The sequence below is a fragment of the Rousettus aegyptiacus genome, unplaced genomic scaffold, assembly GCF_014176215.1.
Source record: "Rousettus aegyptiacus isolate mRouAeg1 unplaced genomic scaffold, mRouAeg1.p scaffold_m13_p_1, whole genome shotgun sequence".
Classification (NCBI taxonomy): Eukaryota; Metazoa; Chordata; class Mammalia; order Chiroptera; family Pteropodidae; genus Rousettus; species Rousettus aegyptiacus.
Window position 1 is genome coordinate 61774142 of NW_023416284.1, and position 24848 is coordinate 61798989.

The following is a 24848-nucleotide window of genomic DNA, read 5'->3' on the forward strand; positions in this document are numbered from 1 at the left end:
TTTCTACTCAAAGTAATTTAATCTAGGTACCCAAATAAATACTTTATCTTTAAAATTGCCTTTTTAAAAAATTATCTCTTTTTTAAAAGACTCAAAAGAAAGAGGATAGGTCTACTTCAGTCTAACATGGGAATTTTAGCTTGGCATTTTGTAATAAACATAATCTAAGCATATTTAATTTTAAAAATAAAAGCATTATTAAGGTTTTTAAACAGTGTCAAAACAAAGAAAAAGTGCCCCTTTTTAAATTAGAAATATAAATATAATCTAATTAGAAATAAAATACATCTATTAGTATCGTTATTTTGATTAGACACTTAAAATAAGTTAATTCCAAGTTGTATTTGAATATTCGGCCCGGTTTTCTTCTACTTTGAGTGTTAAGTCATTGGTTTACTAAATATTTTCAAGGAAAGGAGTGGAATTTTTTATTATTTAGGCAAAATTAGTGTTCCAGAATCTATAAATTTGAACACCATTCTTTCTAGCAATTCATAAGACTTTATACAAGAAAAACCCGTGATTGCTATAGATTTTACAGAGAAATTATATCACTTTCAAGGATCTTCTTGAAGCATGTTATATAGAATTCTACATGTAGCCCTTTACTTTCCAGCCAGCCTTCTAAATTAAAGTTGTATGCAGCATATGTTTACCTCTCAACTTCATGTATTATGTGATAAAATATTTGAATACTGTAGCTTATGAATTAAAAACACTGTCCTTGAAATTACCTTGGTCACAAACTTTATGTTTCTAAAATTATGCTTAGGCTTGCTAAATTCTCTAACCAACTCCTGATAATTTTCACATTTCACCCTAATTAACTATAACCACCAGCCATATGTGTACCGCTCCGATACTATCAATATGAACTCTGTGATTTTTGTCATGCTAATGATGTTTTAGTTCGCATTAATAAGTTTCAATTTAAGTTATATATGTCAAATAGACAAAAGTTTTTAAAGGATTATAACAAAACTAAGACACATTTTATGATCTTAAAGTTATAATAGTTAAGAACCTTGCTTATTTCTAGTCTAGTAATTTTTTTTTAAGTTTTATCCAACTAGAACTTTTTTAAAAATCTATTAATTTTAAATGTTTTCTCTTACAGCTTGATGTGTGAAAAAAGAATTTTTGAAACTGTGAATAGCGTAAGGCATCCCTTTTTGGTGAACCTTTTTGCATGTTTCCAAACCAAAGAGCATGTTTGCTTTGTAATGGAATACGCTGCTGGTGGGGACCTAATGATGCACATTCATACTGATGTCTTTTCTGAACCAAGAGCTGTGTGAGTATGCTTTAGATATTTGTCTGAGTTTTTCATGACCGATTTCTTTCTAGGAAGAAAGAAAGCTCTCTGAATTAATTTTTTTTCCAAATGGAAAATAGATCTCTGCAAGGACTGTTATAACTCCTTACTTATCTTTTTGCCATATATAAATATATCTATTTTATTCTATTATCCATGTTGAAAATTTCATGAATTACCCTAAATCACACTTGATAATTTACATACACAATTTAGGTTCATTTAGTAAAATTTCTTCTTTTTTGCTATTACATTTTTCTCCCTAGGGAATGCTATCTAGAACCACGACTTTACTCAAAGTACATTGTTAAGTAAAAAAAGAAAGTGTAGTAGAAGAGTCTATATTATATGTTTATATGAAATATTTGTATTTACATCTTAAAGGGTAATTTTTAAGTATATATTTTTAAGTATTTGCATATGTTCACAATACCTCTCAAAGACTATAAAAGAAACTAGTATGAAGATTAAGTCCAACAAAAAACATAGAAAGCAGACTGCATTAGAAACCTTTTTGTAGTTTTTGAATTTGATATTAAATGAAGGTTTCGCTTATTCAAACATATAAAAATAAATAATAGCAAACAGTTGCAATTAAATATATAAAAAAAAAAAAAATATATATATATATATATATATATATATGTGTGTGTGTGTCCCCCAATAGTGTTACCCCAGTTTATAGCTCTTAAGTGACAGAGCTAAAATTGGAAAGTGCTCTTAATAGCTGCACTCTACATGCTGGTGTTTCCCAAATGTGTAACTCCAACCCGACCTCTTCCCTAAACTTCTATCTCTAATAACGTTCAGTTGCAAACTTGACTTTTCCCTTTGTGAGGCTAACAGTATTTTTCATTTAATTTTCCAAACTGAACTCCTGATTTTTCCCATTTTCCGCTGACCAGCCCCTCTCCCCAGGCCTCTATCTTCAGGTCTTCTCCATCTTATTAAATGACAGTACTATTTACCAGTTTTTCAAGCCAAAACACCAGGAGTCATTTTTGATCCTCCTCTTCCCTCATATGCAACATTCAGATTATTAGCAAATTCAGTCAATTCTTCCTCAAAACATCCCTCACCTTTATTGGGTTTATTCTTGAATTTTCATCACTTGTTTATGTTCTGACAACTGACATTTATGTAGAATTTTTCACTTTCACTCCTTTATTTGATTCTCTTCATAACCATTAGGGGTACATAGAGCATATAGTAGTATACTGTCATACCTTCAAGTTTCGGGTGAAGAAATACATTGTTCTGTTGGATCGTGAAGCTTTCAAAAAGGAGGCAAAAGACCAGAAAGTAGTAGAAAGATACTAATAAATCATTCCCTAAATATTTAAAAATTAAAAACAAGACATCTAGACTATGCCTAACCCTTTGCTGCCATGGGAATTTGTTTGTTTTTGTTTTGTTTTGCCTTTTTTCTTTTTTAAGAGAAATATAAAATTTAGTTCTGCCTTAAGGAACTTTTATTTTTGCTGAGAAAAAACTCATATACAAATAGACAAGTACAGTGAAATACAAGAATAAAATGATACATTGCATTACTTCGGATCTGAAATACCTGCCTCTAATTATTCAGATCTTACCTCAAATGTTATTTCTTTGAAGGTCATTTCCTGAGTCCCCTATCTAAAATACCACTGTATCACTAATGTCCAGGTCAAGTCTCTGTTTCATTTTCTGTTTTATTTTCTCCATAGCATTTTATTTCTACATGAAGTCATCTTATGTATCTGTTTTTTACATTTTTATTGTCTGTGTCCCCTCACTTAAAGGGCAGAGCAAGGACCATCTCTATTCTGTGTACTGTGGAACACCTAGAAGGGTGGCTGGTATATACTGGGCGATCAGTGAAATTTTACTGAGACTCTGGAATCAAAATCAGTCGGATTCCTAGCTTTGCTGTTTTCTGGCTATGTGACTTTAGACAAATTACTCTTTCTGAGAGCTTCATTTTCTGCTTCTGTAAAATATTTCTCTTAAAAGCTTGGTTTGAATATTAAATAAGCTGATAAATGAAAATACCTAACAGTACTTGACACATAGTGAACATTTGGTGAAATATATTGAAATATATATTTTAAACCATATTACCTAACTAGTTGTTAAGTTCAGTATCATTAAGGAACTATGTTAAAGAATGAAAAGAGAAATCAAAGTATTTTTTTAATTGTTATAACATTTTGCTGCCAAAATAAGTTTACTAAAAACTTGTGTATAAAAATAACTAACTTAGCAGTTTTAGAACCACATTTGTTTTAATGGACTTTAGTTAAATCTTTTAAACTTCTGATAATTAATTACATAAAATCTAATGTATTATCAAATAAATATTTCTAGTTGTTTTAAAATTTTCCCAAGTTATGATCCTATTTTTATAAAAATAAGTAAACACAAAACATAGCTATATTATCTGCAAGTATATAAATGCATTCTAAAAGTTTGAAGAATATTCATCAAATATTCTTGATGAATATTTAACAAGAATAATTACCAATGTATAATAGTGACATTGGGGTGAGATGGGTAAAATTAGAGATAGGTAGATAAATGAAATATTCTACTTTAGGGCAAGGGTAGTATGTGTATTCTGTAGAGAAAATATCTACATATTACTTGTATAGTTACAAACTGATTCTCCAAAGTGTCTCCTAAAAAGCTATTCTATATTAAATATTCTACATAGATCTGCATTTTTAAATGTATTACCTACCTCTTCATTCAGTATGCCTGCCATATATCAGGCATCATGCTGAACATTTAGTAAAACAGGAAAAAAGACAAACATGGTCCTGTTCAAGAGTTGATATTCTAGCAAGTTTTTCTTAAAACCAAACTCATTTATCCAATTTCTAGATCTCTTCCCCTGCCCCACGGCAATTCAGAGTCATCATGTCTAAAGCCAAACTCATTTCCTCACAAAACTTTGGCTACTTCAGTATTTCTTTATCTGTGCATTACACAAAGAAGGAAACCTTGAGTCATCTTCAGCTTTTTCCTCTTCCTCATCCTGTACAGCTAATGAGACACTAGGTCCTGTCTTGCTAGTTTTAAAGTTTCTCTTAACTCCATCTCTTTCTCCTTTATCGGCACTACATTGGAGATTCTCATGATCTTCCATCTGTACTATCGTAATAGCCTTATCTGTTCTTTTTCCCTCTGGATATCACATACTTCTACTCCAACCTTCATATTATGATCAGAAAAATCTCTCTAGCATAAATCTTTTCATCATGCCCTGATTAAAATGGTTTGATTCTCTGTTGCTAAGAGAAAAAAAATCACTTTCTATAATATGGTATTCAGGATCCTTCACAACTTGACTCCAGGCTGTCTTTTCAGCCATGTCTCCCACTACTTCTTTCCCATTCTTTACTTCAGCCTCAGCAAACTTATTATTGGTTGTCAAACATATTATCCCTTTTACACCCCTATTCCTTTCCCTCCTGAGGGAATACCCTGTATGTCCCCCATGAAATTTCTACTTTTTACATTGTTCTTCTGCCCTTATAGCATATTGTAATTTCTCCTATAGAACCAAATCAAGTGTCTACTCGAAGGACCACAGCAACTCCATTTTTCTTAGTTTTTAATTTTATCCCCAATATTTAGCGCATTTCACACTATGTATGACACATAGTTAAGATTAAATAAATATTTGTGAACTTAGCTACGAAATTCTGCTTTGAAGCATAAAAGTATAAACTGGGATTCAAAAGCAGTAGAATGTATTAAACTTTTTTAAATTTAATTTTTCAAACAGATTTTATGCTGCATGTGTAGTTCTTGGGTTGCAGTATTTACATGAACACAAAATTGTTTATAGGTAAGTAAAGTTTTAATACTTTCTAATGGCTTACTTTGGTAAAATTAGAATTAAAGTTACTTAAGAAAAATACCTTGTGTTTAACCAGCTTCTTAATTTTTTCCTTCATGTAAGTGACCTCTAAAAAAGTTAAACTCTATAATTTTGAAAGACATGGTTAACATAATGATTATATGATGAACCTCTTTCCTCCTGACCCTCTGCCTATTACCTACCTAATTAGAATAGTCAAATTATAAGTTGGCCTATAGTAACACAATTCACCAATAGTATTCATCCTGGTAAATATTTTACATTCAGCTTATCCACTACAGAAAACTTCTATGGACTAGTACTCAGAATTTGTCTCTGATAAGCTAAGTAGCTTGTGCCAGAGTGTATAAAACATCACCCCGCTGTCTTCATTAAGTCTTGTTGTACTTGGTGACATAACAGATTTATGTATGGCACAAGCTCCCTGTCTATTTGCAGACTTGTAACAGATAATTCATAGCCCAGCAGCTAGTCTGTGGGCAACACTTGGAATAGCTGTGCTCTAGACCAGACAAATTATGGGAAGGCCAGTCATAATTAGGAGACAATAAACATTGGTTTATTCAAACTTCTAACAATATTTTCAAGGTAAGAGTGTCCTCATGTCCTATTTTACTCAAAGGATAAAATATTTGCAACTTAATTAGAAAGCAACTAGTATGGATAGAAACTTTCTCTTTGTTTTGAATTATTCTTTTAGAAAGTTAAAACTGCCCCCTCGATAGCTTATTTGTACTGTTAAACATTTCTTTCTTATGGATGTTGTGTATATAGGAAAACTTCAAATTTAATCCAAGTCAGATTATCACAAATAACAAATTAATAAAATCTGAGTTAGAGACACTTGAACTCCTTTCATGCTTTAAAATATAATTTCTTTTTAAATACATTCTTCATTTTCTGTGTATTCAGAAAATATATTATGTAGAGTAATAAGCTTTCCAAAAGGAAGAAAAATGAATTTTGTAATATACTATTTAAATCTCAGATCATGAAATGAGAAATGTGTTTTCAGTAAATAGAAAGTATGGCTCATTGTGAAATGGTTTTATTACTACAGTATCTACTGATTTTAGTGATTTTTTTTTCATTTTGCATTTTTTTATCCTGAACAGAGATTTGAAATTGGATAACTTATTGCTCGATACAGAGGGCTTTGTAAAAATTGCTGATTTTGGTCTTTGCAAAGAAGGTAATTGGACATTTTAAAGTTCCTTTTTACTAGATTACTATTCCTTTGTACTTTGGTAGTTTTCAAGTTTGTCTATGGAAAGAAAATGTTTTATTTTTAACTTTTTAATTTATTCTTTAGTAAGACATTACAGGTTCTTATAATCTAATCACATTATTAATAATTCTGTAGATATGAATAAGGTAAAGTTTTCAGAAATCATAGCATAAAACTAAAATTATCTTTGTGTGATTAATAATGCTATCACTACTCTAAGGAAACATTAAGTACCAAAATTTTCATTTTGTTAGGACTATACATACTGAATCCCAAGGCCTAAAAAATTCTCCTCAGCTTCTTAAAACTTAAAACATTTTTAAATAGGAAAAAATATACATATATCAAGAATCCTTTTAAAAGTAAAGGACATATTCAAAAGTAAATATATTCAAAAGTAAATAAGTAAACCAGGGAAATATGAATCAGAGGCAGCATACAAAAGTGTTAAGAGCACAGGCTTAGGCACCAGACCGTCCTAGATTTGAATTCTGGCTCTGTAGCTTATTAGCTCTGTGTCTTTGGATGAGATACTTATAATCTCATCGAGTCCATTTCCTCAGCTATAAAATAAATACAGTTCTTCTTGTTTAGGAATATTACGAGTGTGTAGCACAGTGCCTAACATATAGTAAATAGGTATTCTTATCTTTACATTTAATGTATTATAACAAACATTGTCAATCTCTCCCTTTACAATGGTAGTGTCTTGTTTCTTATTCATCTTTGTCTCCATAGCATATAGGATAGTGCTTGGCACATCTTCAGTATTCAGTGAATGTTCAATTAATAAGTAGTTAGGTTAATTTATTTACTAACTTTGTAAGTATATATCCATTAGTTACCCACTAGCCTCCTAATTACTGAATCCAATAAAAGTGTTTTTTTGCCCCCTCTTATTGGACTTCTCTGTATTGGACTGCTGATTTTAAATGCTTTTGTTCCTCAGAATCTGTCCTTAGCTCATTGCACTTCACTGCTAGTTTTTAATTCCCAACTATATGCTAATGATTCCTACATCTATTATTTCCTTTTCTAGCATATATATTCAACTATCTACTAGACAGCTCTACCTGAATAGTTCATAGGTACCTCAAATGCTATACAAACAAAAATGGTTACTTTTCCTCAGATAATCTAGTTCATAGTTGTTGGTGCTATAATCCTCTCAGTCTTCCAATTGGAAAATGTGGAATTACCAGGGAATCTGTCCTCTTCTTTACTTTCCACATCCAGTTAATCCAATTTGTGCTGACATCCACCTCCTTAATGTATCTTAAATATTTTATTTCCCCCTACTGCTGCCAACCATCATCTTATTTCAACAAGACTACTTTCATAGCTTCTTTATCTTTCCCATCTCTAATTTTTTCTCCCTCAAATCAGTCTGCCATGTGATTGCCAAAATGCTTAAAGGGCCCACATAAATACAGATCTGACCATGACACTCCCCTGCTGAAAATCCTTCAGTGGCTATACAGTGCCCTTCCTTGTCCACATGCCAGCCTCTCCAGCCAGCTCTCTTGGTGGTGTCTACCTAGTACTTTCTGCTTTCAGCAACAAAGGACTGCTTACATACAGTCTTTGTCTTTCTACCACTATCACCCATCCCAACTCTATTTACTGACTAAATGTCTGGTCATCCTTCAGACTCAACTCAGGTGCTACCTGCCCATATAAGTTACCAACTCCTTTCTTCCTATTCAGATCCCCAGGTCACCCTTAGAAGTCCTTCTTGTTCATTGTTTCTATAATATCTTGCTCTTTCCATATCATTATAAAATTATCAGTATATATGTTTTCCTCTGGTTTCATATACACTTCTAAAGACAAGAATTGTGTCTTACTCTCATTTTTATGTTCCCAACACTTGGCACAGATACCTAGAACATAGTAGGTATTAAGAAAATATGTATTCAATAACCAGACTTATTAAATGTGTTTTTTTCATTATCATAAAAATATACGTAGTACATAATAATATTACTATTCAAAAACACAAGGGGTAAAAAGTATGACATATGTAATATGCTCTAGTTGTGATGAGGACACAGAATAAAAAATCAAGAAGCTTTAGTTCTTTTTTCCGTCTTTGTTAACTTTTTCCCAATCTTGACCAAGTCATTTTAAAGGATTGTATAGAACTTACTTAGATATATTAACTCTTTTTAAAAATAATATTCTGTTGAAAGAAAAAAAACAAGATAACAATGTAAAAGAAATGTTGCAAAAAAAAAAAAATCCCCTACTCTAATATACTAATGTATTTAGTTATGCCCTTCAAGTCTTGGTCTGTAGACTTAAAAATTTGTTTTTCAGTCATTATAAATGTATACCTTTTTAGATTTTCAATGAATGGCTTTTAAGTTTTTTCATAAGATATTTATAATGAGCTTTTAACTCTAGAATACGCTGAGACATTATTGTCTTCAACATGTGGTATATTTGATTAATGTATTAGCAGCTTATGAGGAACATATATTTGAAAATTAGTCAGCTAAAATAGTAATACTGTATCTAAATTATATTACACATTTGGTCAACTCGATTTTCCAAGGGTTGCTGTTTAGTATTTTTCATTTTATACTTAATGTTATTTTTATAATGAAGCAAGTAAACTTACTTAAAAGATTGAATTGAAAAGATGATAGAAATTGAAGCTCAGAAGCAGTTCCTTTTGTTGTAACTTCTTGGCATCACTTTAATGACAAGAAAGAGAAGATAGGTAAATAAAAGTATGGAAATTTTATTTATTTTTACCCTTTAAATAGTAAAGGTGCTATCGCACAGTCTTCTCTATACCAACACTTAACATTTTCTTAAAAATCTTTGGTATATCTTGAGTTTTGTCAGCATGTACTAATATGCAGCTTTAGTATTGTTTCTTAAGGACATCTTCTAATTTTTATGCTGGATTTTTTCTTTGCTAATGAATATTTAAATTTTACCTTTTTCAGGAATGGGATATGGAGATAGAACAAGCACATTCTGTGGCACTCCTGAATTTCTTGCCCCAGAAGTATTAACAGAAACATCTTATACAAGAGCTGTAGATTGGTGGGGCCTTGGTGTACTTATATATGAAATGCTTGTTGGTGAGGTAAGCAGTATAAAATAGGTGAGAAAGAAAAGAGGAAGGAGGATTGAAAGAACGAAGTGTGTCATTTATAAAACCATTTAATATGTCTCCTGTATAAATAGAACTTAAGTGTTATGAATATAATATACTAAAAATTGCCTATGATTCTATATTACCTTCACTTTCTATCTTAGTTTTTCTATATTATCTGTGGAATGCATTGTTAGTACTTTGAAAATAGTTCTTCATATTTGGTATTGCTATAGTTTTATGATTTTAAGATATAATAATTAATCATTTCGTAAGGAATAGAATAGCAAAAAGACTCATAAAAAAGAATGTCCTCTATACCTGTAAAGAAAAGTCAGCTTTATCTTGGTCAAAAATAAATGTTACTTTCAAAAAATGATACAGCAAAATTGGAAAGATTAACTTTTTTTCCTGCTGTTTTCTTTAGGGTAACTTGAAATAAATTTCTGGGATAACTTAGTTGTACATGCATAGAAAACAGTGGATTATACCTAAGAAAGAAAGCAGTAATAAGAGGCTAATATATTTTATTATAAATGGATGAAAATAATAAATTAGGCTGGAATTGTCATTATTTAGACAAGTATTTGAAAACTACTTAGAGGGGCTTCATGAACTTGAGATGCATGAAAAATTATCTTAAGAGATTGGTTCATTGTTCTGCTATTTCCCTAATGCCAACAGCCTTTCTTGTACATTCTTGGCAGCAGTAAATTAGTAGTAGAATGAATGACCAAATTACTGAATGTCAGAAATTTAAGTTTTTCTCTGTGATTGTCATGCAGTGGAGCTTATCACAAACAGAGGATTTCAGTTTATCCAAATGATAGCCTCTTTTGGTGTGTAAAATTGAAATGAATAGTTGGAAAAAGAGGGAAAGGAATAGCTAATTAAAATGTTTATCATGTGGTAAGCACTATTCTGTGTGCTTTATAAATATTAGCTCATTTAATTTTCATCAGCCTTCAGTGAGCTCAGCACTAATCATATGCCCATTTTCAGATGCATAAATGAAGACAAAAAGGTTTTTAATAACTTGTTTAAAGTCACACACAGGTCTCATTTGTTGGAGCTTGGATTTTAGCCCTGGCTCTCTGGCTTCAGAACCTATCTCTAAACCATTATGCTTTGCTGCCTCCAGGATAGAATATTGAATCCACCAAACCTTGTTTCTGTTCTTACAACCAATGGTCCAAATTTGAATTTTTTACTTCTATTTAGAAAAGCTGCTATGTGGTGTTTTAGGGTGGAAAGATATATTTTTATTCCTAATCCACGGTGGGCTTTACTTTCTAAGAGTGCCAGAAGAACTCATAATAGTTGTTTCTGTAAGCTCTAGCATACCCGAAATCCCTTTTTTAAAAAGTAACATTTTTATCACTTGTTTTTCAAATACAGTATTCAGTTATATATGAGATTGAATTAAGTTACCAAAAATTATATGCTTACTTAAAATTTACCTTCCATATTAGGGATGACTTGCAAAGAAAGTGAGTTAATTGCAAAATACTACAGAATTAAGAGCCAGTTGATTCGACTTCCTCCTATTCTAAGGTGACTGGAGGATTTGGCAGTGAACAGTGAGGAAGCTTCCATATTTTTTAAAAGAGCTTCTAATTAATTAAGCTCTTACTTACTAGGAGATAAGAGACAGTGGAGTCAGCTATTCCTTCACAATTCCTTTTTGCAATTTCATTTCTCCTTAGCAACTCCAAAGGAGGGTAGTTGGGAAAAGAACTAAACTTAAAACTCATCAGTATAGTTTATAATTTTATAGCATTGGTGAAGTGTTAGCAATAATTAGTTTTTATAATAAAAGCAAGGTTTGGCTAAAGTTCATGTCTAATTTCTGTAGTATTACGAATAATGGAAAACTCACTGGATATATCATACATATTCAGTTTGCATTTGAAATTTGTATTTGTATTTGTACAAGTTTTGAGTACTGGAAAGACTCCAGGAAAAAACTGCTGTACCAGGTCTCCTTTCCCAATGCCAAATGAGAAAGAAGGTATCAGAGAAATTAAAAGTAACCTTAGATACTGGAGTTAGATACTTGGTGTCAAAACAGACTATTGGCATTATTATATGTGCTTAAAACACGTTAGCCTTTTGTTGTTAGCCTTCTTTGCTTATAATCTATTTGTAGAAACAAGGAACTTTATCTTAATGAATATGAAGATAGATCTTCACTATTCAGGGACTTATAGAGTGACAGTTTTCAAGTACAGAATTGACTGATCAAATAGGAGACAAAAGCACTTTGTATTACCACTTGAAATTCTGATTGAGATTCCTTGTGAAATAGAATTTTCCCCAGTTGTCTCAATTTCAGAAAGAAATTCTGTTGTACCACATTGTAGGTATTTGATTTTTATATTTGCATATGTACACGAATAAACTAAAGTTTTGTTAACTGAAAAGTTTGAAGTCATCTTAGCTATGAGCAGTAGAGTGGAAGCAGCTCAGCTTCAGGAAGTTCTGAATTCATTTTCACAGATTCCTCAAGTCAAAGATATCTCCCTTTCCATTGATCTTACTTGCTGCTTGGCTCTTATTCTTTAATACCTTACAAGAAATAAGCAGTCATCTGAAATTATCTCAGCCATCCGAAATTATGAAGTAATAAGTCATATTTCACATTTTGAGCACGATTGAGAGTTTATCCCTTTGTACATCAAATTGTTACGCTAAATATTTAACTTTTTTATGATTCAGTCGTTATGAGTAATAATTTTAATGCTCTGCTTACTGAAATGCCCTAAGAACTATTGTGTGTAGATCATTAAATATGCCCGGAAATATGTGCTTTTTGAGTTCCTTTCAGTTTAATTTTGTTGGTAGCTGTTTCTTGTAGTATAGTCATTATGCCTGTAAAATTTCTAATTGTATTTTGCAACCATTAATTTGCTATGAAATTCAAAGCACATCCATATCTGATATATTTCCACAAACTGCTTTCCTCTGTGGTAACACTTATTACCATATTCAACTGACCTATTTCCTCTGCCTTTCCACAATATTGAGTTTCTTGCATATTGTGTCTATTATGTAAATATTTCCCACATTTAGTGGGCACTCAAAATATTGACAGTCTGGCCCAATAAATGGATGAAATAAAATGGAATGGATTGAAATTAAATGGAAAATGATATATGATATGACCAAATCTGTTATTAAGATCTGCAAAAGGTCTGTGAAATCTTTAAGGAAGATTTCAGTACGAGTTATGGTGTATCCTCTGGGTAATAGATACTATTTTGACTTCTTGTTGTCCTTGCTTGGTGTTTTGTTTTTGTTTTTATTTTTCACTACCTGGTTTTTGATTGCACTTTGGATAGGTGGTAAGATTTTACTGTATTGAAACTTATTTTGACTTACTCAAAGATGTTTCTTCTAGTCTCCCTTTCCTGGCGATGATGAAGAAGAGGTTTTTGACAGTATTGTAAATGATGAAGTAAGGTATCCAAGGTTCTTATCTACAGAAGCCATTTCAATAATGAGAAGGGTAAGAATTAATGATTTATAAACTACTTAAACTTTTGATATTGGAGGACATTTCACAGTTGTTTTTCAGTTCATAGATGTGTGGTTTAGACAAACACGTACCCCCAAAATTCTAAATATTTGCAAGTTATGAGAATCCTTATCAATGAAGTCGCTGGTTTTATTTTAACTTTTTTACTTTATTTTATGTTAGCTATTAAGAAGAAATCCTGAAAGGCGCCTTGGAGCTGGTGAGAAAGATGCAGAGGATGTAAAAAAGCACCCATTTTTCCGGGTAAGTATGAAAGTTTAAAATATTTTTACAAAAGCCTAGTAATTAGAAATAGGAAACTAAACTGGTCATTTTATATTTTTGAATCCAGCTTATCGACTGGAGTGCTCTAATGGACAAAAAAGTAAAGCCACCATTTGTACCTACCATTAGAGGACGGGAAGATGTTAGTAATTTTGATGATGAATTTACCTCAGAAGCACCTATTCTGACTCCACCTCGAGAACCAAGGATACTTTCAGAAGAGGAGCAAGAAATGTTCAGAGATTTTGACTACATTGCTGATTGGTGTTAAGTTACTAGACACTGTGAAACCAAGCAGACTGACTCACAAGATGACCTCTTAAAAGTAGCAACCCTTCATTTGCTCTCTGTGCCACCAGTAGCTTCTGAGTTTGTTTTTTTAAAACACATGAAGATTTGTTTAAAAGTACTTCTAATACCTTCTTGAAAAGTGGCTTCTCAATGTATTTTCAGCGTAAATCTGAGCACTGGAAACAGTTTCATGGAGTTTAAGCTGAATGAACATCAGCCATGAAATTCTATCACAAGTGAATACTTTTGGATCAGTAATCTATTTTTTAAGAAAAGAAAAAACATTCTTCTATAGTCCCTATATTTGCCATATGCCTGCCATAAGTGGAAGGAAAATTAATCAGTTAATTTCACTTAGCTGTATTTAAAAAAAAAAAAGACATGGGATGCTATTACTGTTCACACATAATATGATTCTGTTTGAATAAGGCAAATGCTCTTTTTTTTTTTAAGAAATTACCGTAATAGCAAAAAAATATAATTGTAGTTTTTGCACACTTTGCAGCTTTTTTTTTTAACAAAATGAATTGATACCTTGTTTTGTAAATTTTCTATATTTATTAGGAGAAAATTTTTATTGCCTTATCTTTACCAACCATGTCAGAGAACCTCATAGCTTTCCAACAGAGCTACTTGCCAAACAATTTTTGTTTATTGAACCGTGCTGAAATGAACAGCAATAACTAAACATCAGCATTTACTTAAAATTTTAAGAATGAGAACTTCTGATTAGCCAGAACCAAGATACTGTGTTAACCTGTATGCATTCCCAAAGTCTAGACACTCAGTATACTCAATCATACCTTCTTCCAAAATCAGTGAACTGATTACTCCTTTTTTGATACTCGTTGTTCATTTTTCAACCTCATTCATCTTGTTCTGTGTCTACTGTAGAAGGGAACTATATCTTTGTTAAAATGTAGGGATTATCATTGTATACATGCTGTGAACATGTATATGTGCAAGTTGTAATGTATTTTATGTTGTAGGTTTATTTAATTTCACCACTTCATCACTTTTGTACAGTGGCCAAGCAGACGCCTCAGACTCCAGCATTTACGTTAAGTGCATTTGTACATTGTAGGCCACTGGATCCAGATTTTATATTGGCAGTCACTAAGGGCAAAAGCAATATATTGTAACAGAATGTATAAATATTTTTGATAAAACAGTCTATATTTTATAAAAATTATTATAACACTAAAGCTGTACCTCAAAAGTCTCAAAAATAATTTGATCAAATACTTTTTACAACTCTTCAGAGGATCCTTTTGTGGCTTTTTTAATGCTCTTATAGGAAAGTCTTTTTGTAAGCCATGACTTTTCCACTTGCCTGGAGTTCTTTGGGTTATTTTGTTTTGTTTAGTTTTGGTTTGGTTTTGGTTTGGGTTTGTTTTTCCCTTCTATACCATGATTTCATTGTTTTTCTTTAGTTCAATAATAACACCTTTGATTCTGTGCTTACTTAGCATGTTAGGGTCATCATACCTCAGGAACTGAAATTAACCATTTAATCACGGTGATCTCATGTCTTAAAATTGTTAAGTTTAAATCCTATGAGAAACATGAAAGCACATTTGTTTATAGAGAGTTGAGCTAAAAACATAAATATTTCAGCCTTGCTTGCCAGGGTGTTTTTGGCATGTTTTTGTTGTACTCTAAGAACAATTAAAATTGTTCAGAGATAATTCATATTTCCTTTCAAATTGATTATTACCCAATATCCTTTGGGGGATAATCTTACAGAAGAAGCAATATGTTGTTTAAAGTTATTTTTAAATGCCAATTAACTTTTGGTAAAAGACAATAGAGAGGATCTTTGCTTAATTGTCTGGCTTTAATTTAAACAGTATTAACACAGCATTAAAAAAAAACACTAAATACTTTTGAGGTACAGTCTGTTCACCTTTTCTGGTTTTCAAATATGCATAAAAAGCAATGTCTAGGCTTTTAGCGTTAAAAACTGACATAGCATTTTGTAACTACACAGTGTACAGAAATTTTTTTTAATTGAAGTCAATCACTAAAAAAATTAGAGGGCAGGGTATATTCACACAATTAAGCTGAAAAAAAAGCACTAATTTTTCTGTAGTTTTTAAAATATATATATTTTTAGTCAAATTTTAAAATTTTTAACTCTATAGAGTGTAAATATATTTTGCTATTACTGTATGTGTAAGTGACTGCTAAGCACTTTGTAAGGAAATTAGGTATTTTAGAATGGTACACACTATGCATTCAAATAAATTGTGCCTTTACCTTTGTCATTCTAAGAAAAAAAGTGTTTTGCAGTCATAAATTACCACGAATGCACAAATTAAAGTTTAATAGATTGTAATTCGTAACTTTGGTTTTAAGTGTTATTTCCTATTGGTCAAAATATGCATTAGCTTTACTATATTGAAGATCTCAAAGACTATTTAACTGTACTTACCCTTCTTGCAAGTACTTTTTGTCTTGGAGAAGGGCAAAATCATGAAGATTCAAAGCAAGTTGTTCTCTTTATTGGTTATAATGGGAAAACTTTGCATCTTACTCCTGTAAAATTAGTAACATCTTTTATTCAGTGGATATTTATGGAATGCATTCTTTGTGCTAGACATTGAGGATAGAAGGGGGGGGGCATCAAATTATTCACAAATAAAGAACAATATGTATTAATGCTAAAATTCAAGGCCGGAATTACATGTACTTTTTTGTTTGAGGTTAACTTACCATGTTTTAGGACCTGACCTTTCAGAAAATAAGTAATGAAAACAGAATACCATTCATTTTATAGCCACCTTATTCAAAAGTAGGTGGAACATTTTAGAAATATAGAATGATGTATGTTATCCCTATAACACAAATTGGACTCGTAATAGAAATTGCCATTATATGCTGACAAGGTGAATGCTGCATTATAGATTCAAATCTAACAAAATTTTTACAGATGCTGCTGATCTTCCTAAAAAACTAAGGGTAAGTATGAGAAACCCAAAGGACCAAATACCAGTTCATAGATCATAATTTTAATTTAGAATTCTTATTTACCTTTCTAGCTCTCTTTTGAAATGTAGTGTTTAAGATATTAGCCGTATGTTTGTGTGTGTGTTTATATATTTAAAAATGTATGTATATATAAAAAGAGGTAAGTTTTTTTTTAAGTGTCAAAAATCTTGCATAATTTCCACTTCTAATATCATGACTAATTAGGAGCTCTAAGACCTCCATAAGATGCATAATTTCAGGCATTTCTGGTCTCATTAAATTTAAGCGTAGTCTCCAGCAACCCCTTACCCTAAAACAAGCCAACAAACTTGAGCATGAATCTGGACAAGCTAAGGCTTCAGCACATAAGAGTGAGTGCCCAAGCACAAGAGTGAGACTACTCAGATTGAGACTGGAAGCTGAGTCCACAGATTTGGCCAGAGAAGTAGGAAGTTGGAGAGGGTAAGAGCCAGAATGGCAGGGAGCTGGCTTTAGAAATGCAAGTATCCAGAAGAAATGAGTTGCCAAGGATGGATTCCTGTAGCAATACCTTTATGAGGATAACAAACATTGAAATAGCAGTAGAACTTATTTTCTGTGCTAAAATTCTCTAAAATCCTCAAGTTTTAGTTTGCAAGTCACTCACTTTCTATAGGAGAATCAGATAATTTGTGAAGAAAATCATCTCCAGGACAGGAACATAGGAATTCCACAGATTAAGTAAGATGCTGTCAGAGATCACCAAACCCATGAAAGACAGTAAGCTACCTTGACTTCAAGAGCAACAAAAAAGATAAATTTAGACATCCCTCTAAAAGACTGAAAATGTTAGAATGTTTATAAGAAATATAAAATAGTTACACATATAATGTGTATGTACCTAAAATAACCAGATAAACATGTAAAATGAAATTTTAAATCAACATTTCTAAAACCAAAAATGAAAAATAAAATTGATGAGATTTGAAACTCAGTGGAAGGGTTAACATCCAATTAGCCAGCCGAAGAGAAAACTAGAGGACTAGAAGATACATCTGAAAAATCAATTTCATAAATATTAAATAAAAGATAAGGAAATGGGAAATATGAAAGGAAGGTTAAAAACAAAAAAGTAAGACCCACAAGGAAATAAGAGAGGCAGTACTTAAAGAGATAATGGCTGCAAATTGGCCAGAGGTGAAAAATATTCAAGAAGTATAATACATAGATAAATAAAAATTTATGCATAGACCCAAAAACATCTTGGTACTACCTGGAGAGAAAGGTCTGATTGCCTATAAAGGAAAGACTAACAGGAGACTTCTCAATAGCTACAGAAGCAGTGGAATACTGTCTAGAGCATTGGAAAAGAAAATGTCAACCTAAAATTGTGTATGTAGGTAGAAAGTGAAATAATTTAAGGATGAGAGCAAATATTTTTTTAAAAGAGTTTACTAGCGAGTTTTTTTACTCTAATGGAAGTGCTTCAACAGGAAGGAAAATGATCCCAAAATGGTGATCTAAGATACAAAAAAGATGTGAACAAATAAAATTGTGAACACTTGGGTAACTCTAAATAAACCAAATCAACAGAAGAGTTTGTTCTGGACAACAGTAATAAGAAAATGGAGATAGGGACGATCAGAGCTAAAATATTTTATTGTGGTGTCAAGATATTGATTCATGTTAAATGTACATGATAAAATGTCAAGGATATTCACTCAAAGAATATAGTATACAAAGAATCCAAACCAAAAGCTAAAATGGTAAAAGTTAATTCAAATGTGTCTATAATCGCAATAAATGTAAGTGGAGGAAACCTACTGGTTAAAAGCAAGGTATAAAATTTAAGAAAATTTGGTTCTGTAATATTTACAAAAATATACTTCAAAAATATAAGTACATAGAGAATTTGAAAGTTAAATATTAAAACATTTTAGGCCCATCAAAAAATGAGTGTCACCAAGAGTAGAGTGTTTCTACATCTTGGTAAAAGTTTAACCAAAAAGATAATTCCAAGCATGTATGCCTCTAATAAAATAGTCTTTAAATATGTGAAACAAGCTTTTAGAGTCGCTTAAACTAACAGACTGAGGTGGAAGATTTCAACTTGCTTACATTATTGTACAATAAACTTTTTTAAATCAGCAGAAATAGAAGGTTTGAACACAACGATAAATTCGGTCCAATGGACATAAGTAGAATTCTGCATGCAGCAACTTAAGAGATTCACATTCTTTTCAAGCACACACGGAGCATTTATGAAAACTAGGCCATAAAACAAATTGCAGAAAATTACAACATATTTATACTGATTATATTTTCTAGCTGGTTAGAGCAAAAATTTTTAAATATACTAAAAAAATACTGTTTAATAGATCAAAGGAAGAAATAATTGTGATAAATATTAAAAAATAATAGCAAAAGCATTACACAAATTTTGAGATGTAGCAAAAGTGGTTCTTCAGGGAAATTTATAAACAATGCTTATTAGAAAAAGGTTAAAAATTTATCAAATTTTCAGTTTAACAGATTAGGAAAAGAACAAACAAAGCGATAAAAAATAGAAACAAAGTTTGTTTCTTGAAAATGCTAACAAGCATAGCTCTGAAAAGATGAAAAATGAAAGAAGGCATAAATACTATTTTTATAAGTGAAAATACAAATACAGCAAAGGCTTTTAAAACTAAACATGCAAGTAATTTGAAACTTTAGTGGAGATAATCTTTGAAAAGTGAAAGAATTCTAACAGGAAGATGTTAAATACTGAAATTTATAACTATTAAGTCCACAAAGAAAACACTATGTCTGGATTATTATGATAGGAAAAAGTTATATATCCCCTAATTCATTTTATGAAGTTGTGCATAATCTAGGTAACAAAACATACATGAAGATTATGTTACTAGCAAATTTCATTCATAAACATTAATACAAAAATACTAAAAATATTACTAAATCAGAATCAGTGATATATGAAAAACAGTAAATTGGGCTTATCCTAGTATTGCAAGGATGGCCTAGTATTAGAAAATTTATAATTGTTATTTGCCATATTAACAGATTAAAGAAGAAAAAGTAATAGATTTAGAAAAAGCTGATCACATTCCTGCTGTGGAGTAGAATTTCTTTAAACTGATAAATAGTATCGATATTTTTTTTTTTTAAAGTTATCATTCCATGTGGAAACAGGAGGCATTCCCTTTAAAATTTGGATGACTGTGACAGGATTCAATGTCATTACTACTACTTTCCAACACAACTCTACTACTCTCAGTAATATAAGGAGTAAAATGGGGAAATAAAATGGTTATTTGCAGATGATACGATTGTCTACCTAGAAAAACAAAAGACTGCAATTTTTTAGCAGTCATTGTCTACCTAAGGTGCTGGTTATAAGATGAAGGTACAGAAGTTAATGACACGTCTATGAACCATCACCAAACAGAATACATAATATTTTTAAAATACCACTTTTACAATAGCAACAAAACTAAGTTACCTAGAAATAAATCTAACATAAGATGTGCAATACCTATAAGAATTATTTACTGAGAGACATTGAAGAAGAAGAGTAAACGTAGGCATATCTCATGAAGTATGTCCATTAATTCAGATTCAATTTATCTCTAATCAAAAGCCCAATAATATTTTGTGGAACTTTACAAGCTCATTCTAAAATCCATATAGAAGACCAAAAAGTTAAGAATAGTCAGAGAATAGTTAATTCCTGAAGAACAAAGAGGAGGAGAGGGAATTTGTCCTACTAGATATCCAGAATTATAAAGGTGTAGCAATTATTTTAATGTTGGTACATATTACAAGTGCCACAGTAGAGAGAGCAAGGAACAGAATTTTGCACATCTGAATCTTTGATATTTAAAAAAAGTGATGTGATAATTCAGTGGAGAGAGAAGAAAATGTTCCATAAACGTAGGAAAATTATCCATATGGAAAAGAAAAACATTGAATTTCTGTTTCACACCATACATAAAAATGTCAAAAGGATTAAAAACAAAGATCTAAAGCAAAAAAGCACTGAAATGCAAGAAATTTGAATAAATCAATGATAATCAAATTAGGAGCCTTTTATGAAAAGACCATGAAGTAAAAAGGCACAAACTACATGATTACATCACATGTAACAATAGTAGCTAACATTAAAAATTTCTAAAAATTAGGAAAATAGAAAAGTTCAAAAGATGAACATATTTCACATGGACAATAACACCCAATCTCAACAATAATCAGGAACTACAAATCAAGGCAGAAAATTGGCACACGTTAAATTGGCAAAAATTTTGAATTCTGGCCATTTTAAGTGGTAGTGATGGAACCATGAGATTTGTATAAATTGCCGTGGGTAGTATAAAGAAATAAAACCACTTTGGGAAAATAATTGGGTATCTTGTAAGGCTGAATGTTTACATACTTTGGTACCTAGCAATTCTACCTGAGTACTGTATCCCAAAGAAACTCTTTATGCATATACACCTAAAGTCATAAACAAGAATGTTCATAGCACTGTGTAACAGCAAAACTGGAAGCCCAAATGCTCATCAATGGAAGAAAAAAGTTTAGTAAAATATAGTATATTTACACTGTGAAATATAAAGCAATGAAAATCAATGGCAGCTATAGGGAACAATGCAAAAGAACAAAATGTGTGGTAGAAGTTGAAGAAGACTATATACAGGATGAAAACATTTTTAAAAGTTTAAAACAAAGCCAAATCAATGATGAAACAGGTTTTTCTTTTTTAAACAAGAGAATATTGAACAAAAATTAAGATAGTGATTATCTGATCTGGAGGGAGATAATACGATGGTGGTGGAGTACATTGGTAGGTAGTTATTGGTAGTATTTTAGGTCTTCAGTTTGGGTGGTGATTTCATCAGTATTTATTTATTAATAAGTAATATCTCCCTCATGCCTTTCAGTCCTCACTTTTCTCCTTTTCTTCCCTTTATTCATTCCCATATGCATCATACTCACTCATATGCTCAGCTCCCAGCTCCTCTATTGCTTCCTTGTACAACCATAATAAAAACCCTCACCCCAACGACAATTAACTCTATCTCTGCATCCAACCATGCTAAAACTCTTCTCACTACCATGAAATGAGCCAATAATAAATTTTCTTAGTCTACTGGTTCTCAAACTTTAGGGTGTGTCAGAAGCACTTGAAAGACTTATATATCTCTCTCCCAATTTCTGATTCAGTTGGTCTGGAGTGGGGCCTGAGAATTTACATTTCTACTAAGTTTTCAGGTAAGGTTGGTATTTATGTCTAGCCATAAAACAAGTCTCAAATTTTAAAAGATTAAGATTTTTAAAAATCACTATCAATATCTGAAATTTAAACAGTTTTGCAATTATAAGATGTTTATGTAGGAATTGTCTTACAGTAGCAAACTTTATTGCTAAAGTAATAAAAATGATAAGAATGGATTTCAGCATACTAATATTAAAAGTCAAATAGTAAGCCAAGTTATTTACAATAAAAAGTCCAGGAAATAGACAAGACTTTCCTTATTACCTATCCATATTATGTGATCTGCTTGAAAAATATAGTAGTCACATGTTATTCTTGCTAAAGTCTACAAGATTTAAAGTTGTAAAAGGAGTAATCAGACTAATATACTAATGTTTTTATGTAATTGTAATTGTAAATACACAGTGACACTTTCATAATTCAGAAGCATTTGGAGTAGTTCACAATGTGTGAATCTGCATGTAACTAAAGTTTAACCTTATGCAATAAACTCATTTAAAAATTAAGCAAAAATTGCATGCAATCATAATTTTCCTTGAAAATTCTTTAACTTACAAAAGTACATCTGGCCAACTTTGGCTTATCACCAGAATATAAAAAGATTGAAAAGTTCATTTTCTTAGTGTGTCACCGACTACACTGGTACACATTTGCTGTTTGTGTCGTTCAACAGTTTAATATAAGTTTAATACATTTTTTGTCTTCACTAAAGTTTTATAACAAATTTGGCTCATCACATTATGGGATAATGGATCATTTGATGTCATGGCTTGACACTTCCTTTTTCAAAATTTATTTTTATTGAGCTGTAATTGACATAGTGTGTAAGTTTAAAGTGTATATTTGATACATTTATATATTGCAATACATTACCACTACAGCATTAGCAAAACATCTGTATCATGTCCTTTTTTTGTTTTTTGTTTTTTGTTTTGGTATGATGAGACCAACTAAGATCTAGTCTCTGCAGCAACTTTGAATTTTGTTGTTTAGAATCACTATGCTGTACATTAAATATACAAGACTGTTTATCTCCTGATAGGAAGTGTAGACCTTAAACAACATCTCTCAAGCTTTCCCATCTCCGGCCCATGGTAACCACCATTCTACTCCGTTTTTATGAGATCAGCTTTTTTAAATTTCACATATATGTAATAGTATACAGTATTTGTCTTTCTGTCTATCTCCCCATTATGTCTTCAGAGTCCATCTATGTTTTTGCAAATGGACTGTCTTCCTTCTTGTAGCTGAGTAATATTCGTGTGTGTGTGTGTGTGTGTGTGTGTGTGTGTGTGTGTGTGTGTGTGACTTCAACCCATTCATCCATTGACCGACACTTAGGTGGTTTCCATGTCTTGCAATAAATAAGGGAGTACATAGATCTCTTTGATATCCTTTTTTCATATCTACTGGATATATATACCCAGGAGTGGAATTGCTGTATAATATGGTAGTTCTATTTTTAACTTTTTTTTTTTTTTTTGAGAAACCTCTGTACCGTTTTTCCATAATGGCTGAACTAATTTAATTTTCATCAACGGTGCATAAATTTACCCTTTTCTGTTACATCATCACTAAAATTTTCTGTTTTGATGATAGCCATTCTAACAGGTGTGAAGTGATGCCTCATTATGGTTTTGATTTCTCTTTCATGATAATTAGTGGTGTCGAACATCTTTTCATGTACCTGTTGGCTATGTATATGTCTTACAATATAGACAATAGAAAAAAAAGCCTAGTTCCTCCGATCATTTTTAATCAGATTATTTGATTTTTTGCTACTGAGTTGTATCTTTTAATATATTTTGGATATTAACCCCCAGTCTGAGATATGGTTTGCGAATATTTTCTCCCACTCTGTAGGTTGCCTTTTCATTTTGTTGATTGTTGTGCTGTGCAGCAGCATTTTAGTTCGATGTCATACCACTTGTTGATTTTTGATATTTTTTGCTTGTGATTTTGCTTGTCATATCTAAAAAAATAATTGCCTGGACCAATGCCAGTGAGCTGCTTTCCATGTTTTCTTCTTGGAGTTTCATGGTATCAGATCAGATCTTATGCTTGTCTTTAATCCATTTTGAGCTAATTTTTGTGACTGGTGAATGATAGGGGTGCAGTTTCATTTTTCTGCATGTGATTGTCCAGTTTTCCTAACACCATTTATTGAAGAGACATTCTTTTCCCATTGAGTGTTCTAATATTTGACTATAAATGCAGAGGTTTGTTTCTGGGCTCTATTCTGTTTCATTGGCCCATGTGTTTATTTTTCTACTAGTATGATACTATTTTAATTACTATAACTTTGTAATATAATTTGAGATCGGAAAGTGTGATGCAGTTTTGTTGTTCTTTTTCAGGATTGTTATTCAGGGTCTTTGGTGGTTCCATATAAATTTTAGGATTGATCTTTCTATTTCTGTGAAAAATTCCATTGGAAATTTGATAGCGATTGTGTTGAATCTATAGATGGCTTTGAGTAATATAGACATTTGAAAAATATTTTTCCAATCCATGAACACAGGATAGATATCTTGCCATTTGTCTATATCTTCAGTTTCTTCTATCCATCTTATAGTTTTTTATTGTACAGAGCTTTCATTTCCTTGGTTAAATTCATTCCTAAGTATTTTATTATTTTTGATGCTATTGTAAATGGGATATATTTTTTTTTATTTTCTTCAGCTGTTGTGTTGTTAATGTATAGAAATGCAACCAATTTCTATATGTTGATTTCATATCCTACAGCTTTACTGAATTCATCAGTTAGTCTGGTTTTTTGGTTGCCTTTAGGGTTCTCTTTATATAAGATTACATCATCTGCAAAGAATGGCAATTTTACTTTTTGTTTCTCAATTAGGATTCTTTTTTATTTTTTGCTAGCCTTGTTTCCCATTCCAATTTTGATTTACTTGCTAATTTGTTGTAGCCTTATTTCCTTATACATTAGAGACAGAAATACTGTGTATATCAAAGGAGTCTGTTTGTCCTCCGCCATTGGAACACATTGCTGTCTC

The 24848-nt window shown here is 31.4% G+C and overlaps 1 protein-coding gene across 2 annotated transcripts in view; it reads left to right on the forward strand.

The window, feature by feature from the left end:
* The window catches only part of PKN2 (protein kinase N2), a 116336-nt gene extending 100057 nt beyond the window's left edge, over positions 1-16279 (forward strand). For both annotated transcript variants that reach the window (XM_016148511.2, XM_016148513.2), the window contains exons 16-22: positions 1118-1294; positions 5085-5147; positions 6296-6372; positions 9366-9508; positions 12918-13025; positions 13218-13298; positions 13387-16279. In XM_016148511.2, the coding sequence (XP_016003997.2) occupies positions 1118-1294; positions 5085-5147; positions 6296-6372; positions 9366-9508; positions 12918-13025; positions 13218-13298; positions 13387-13590 (853 nt within the window). In that variant the 3' untranslated portion in view covers positions 13591-16279. The remainder of the gene's footprint in view (positions 1-1117; positions 1295-5084; positions 5148-6295; positions 6373-9365; positions 9509-12917; positions 13026-13217; positions 13299-13386) is intronic.
* The last annotated feature ends 8569 nt before the right edge of the window (positions 16280-24848 follow it).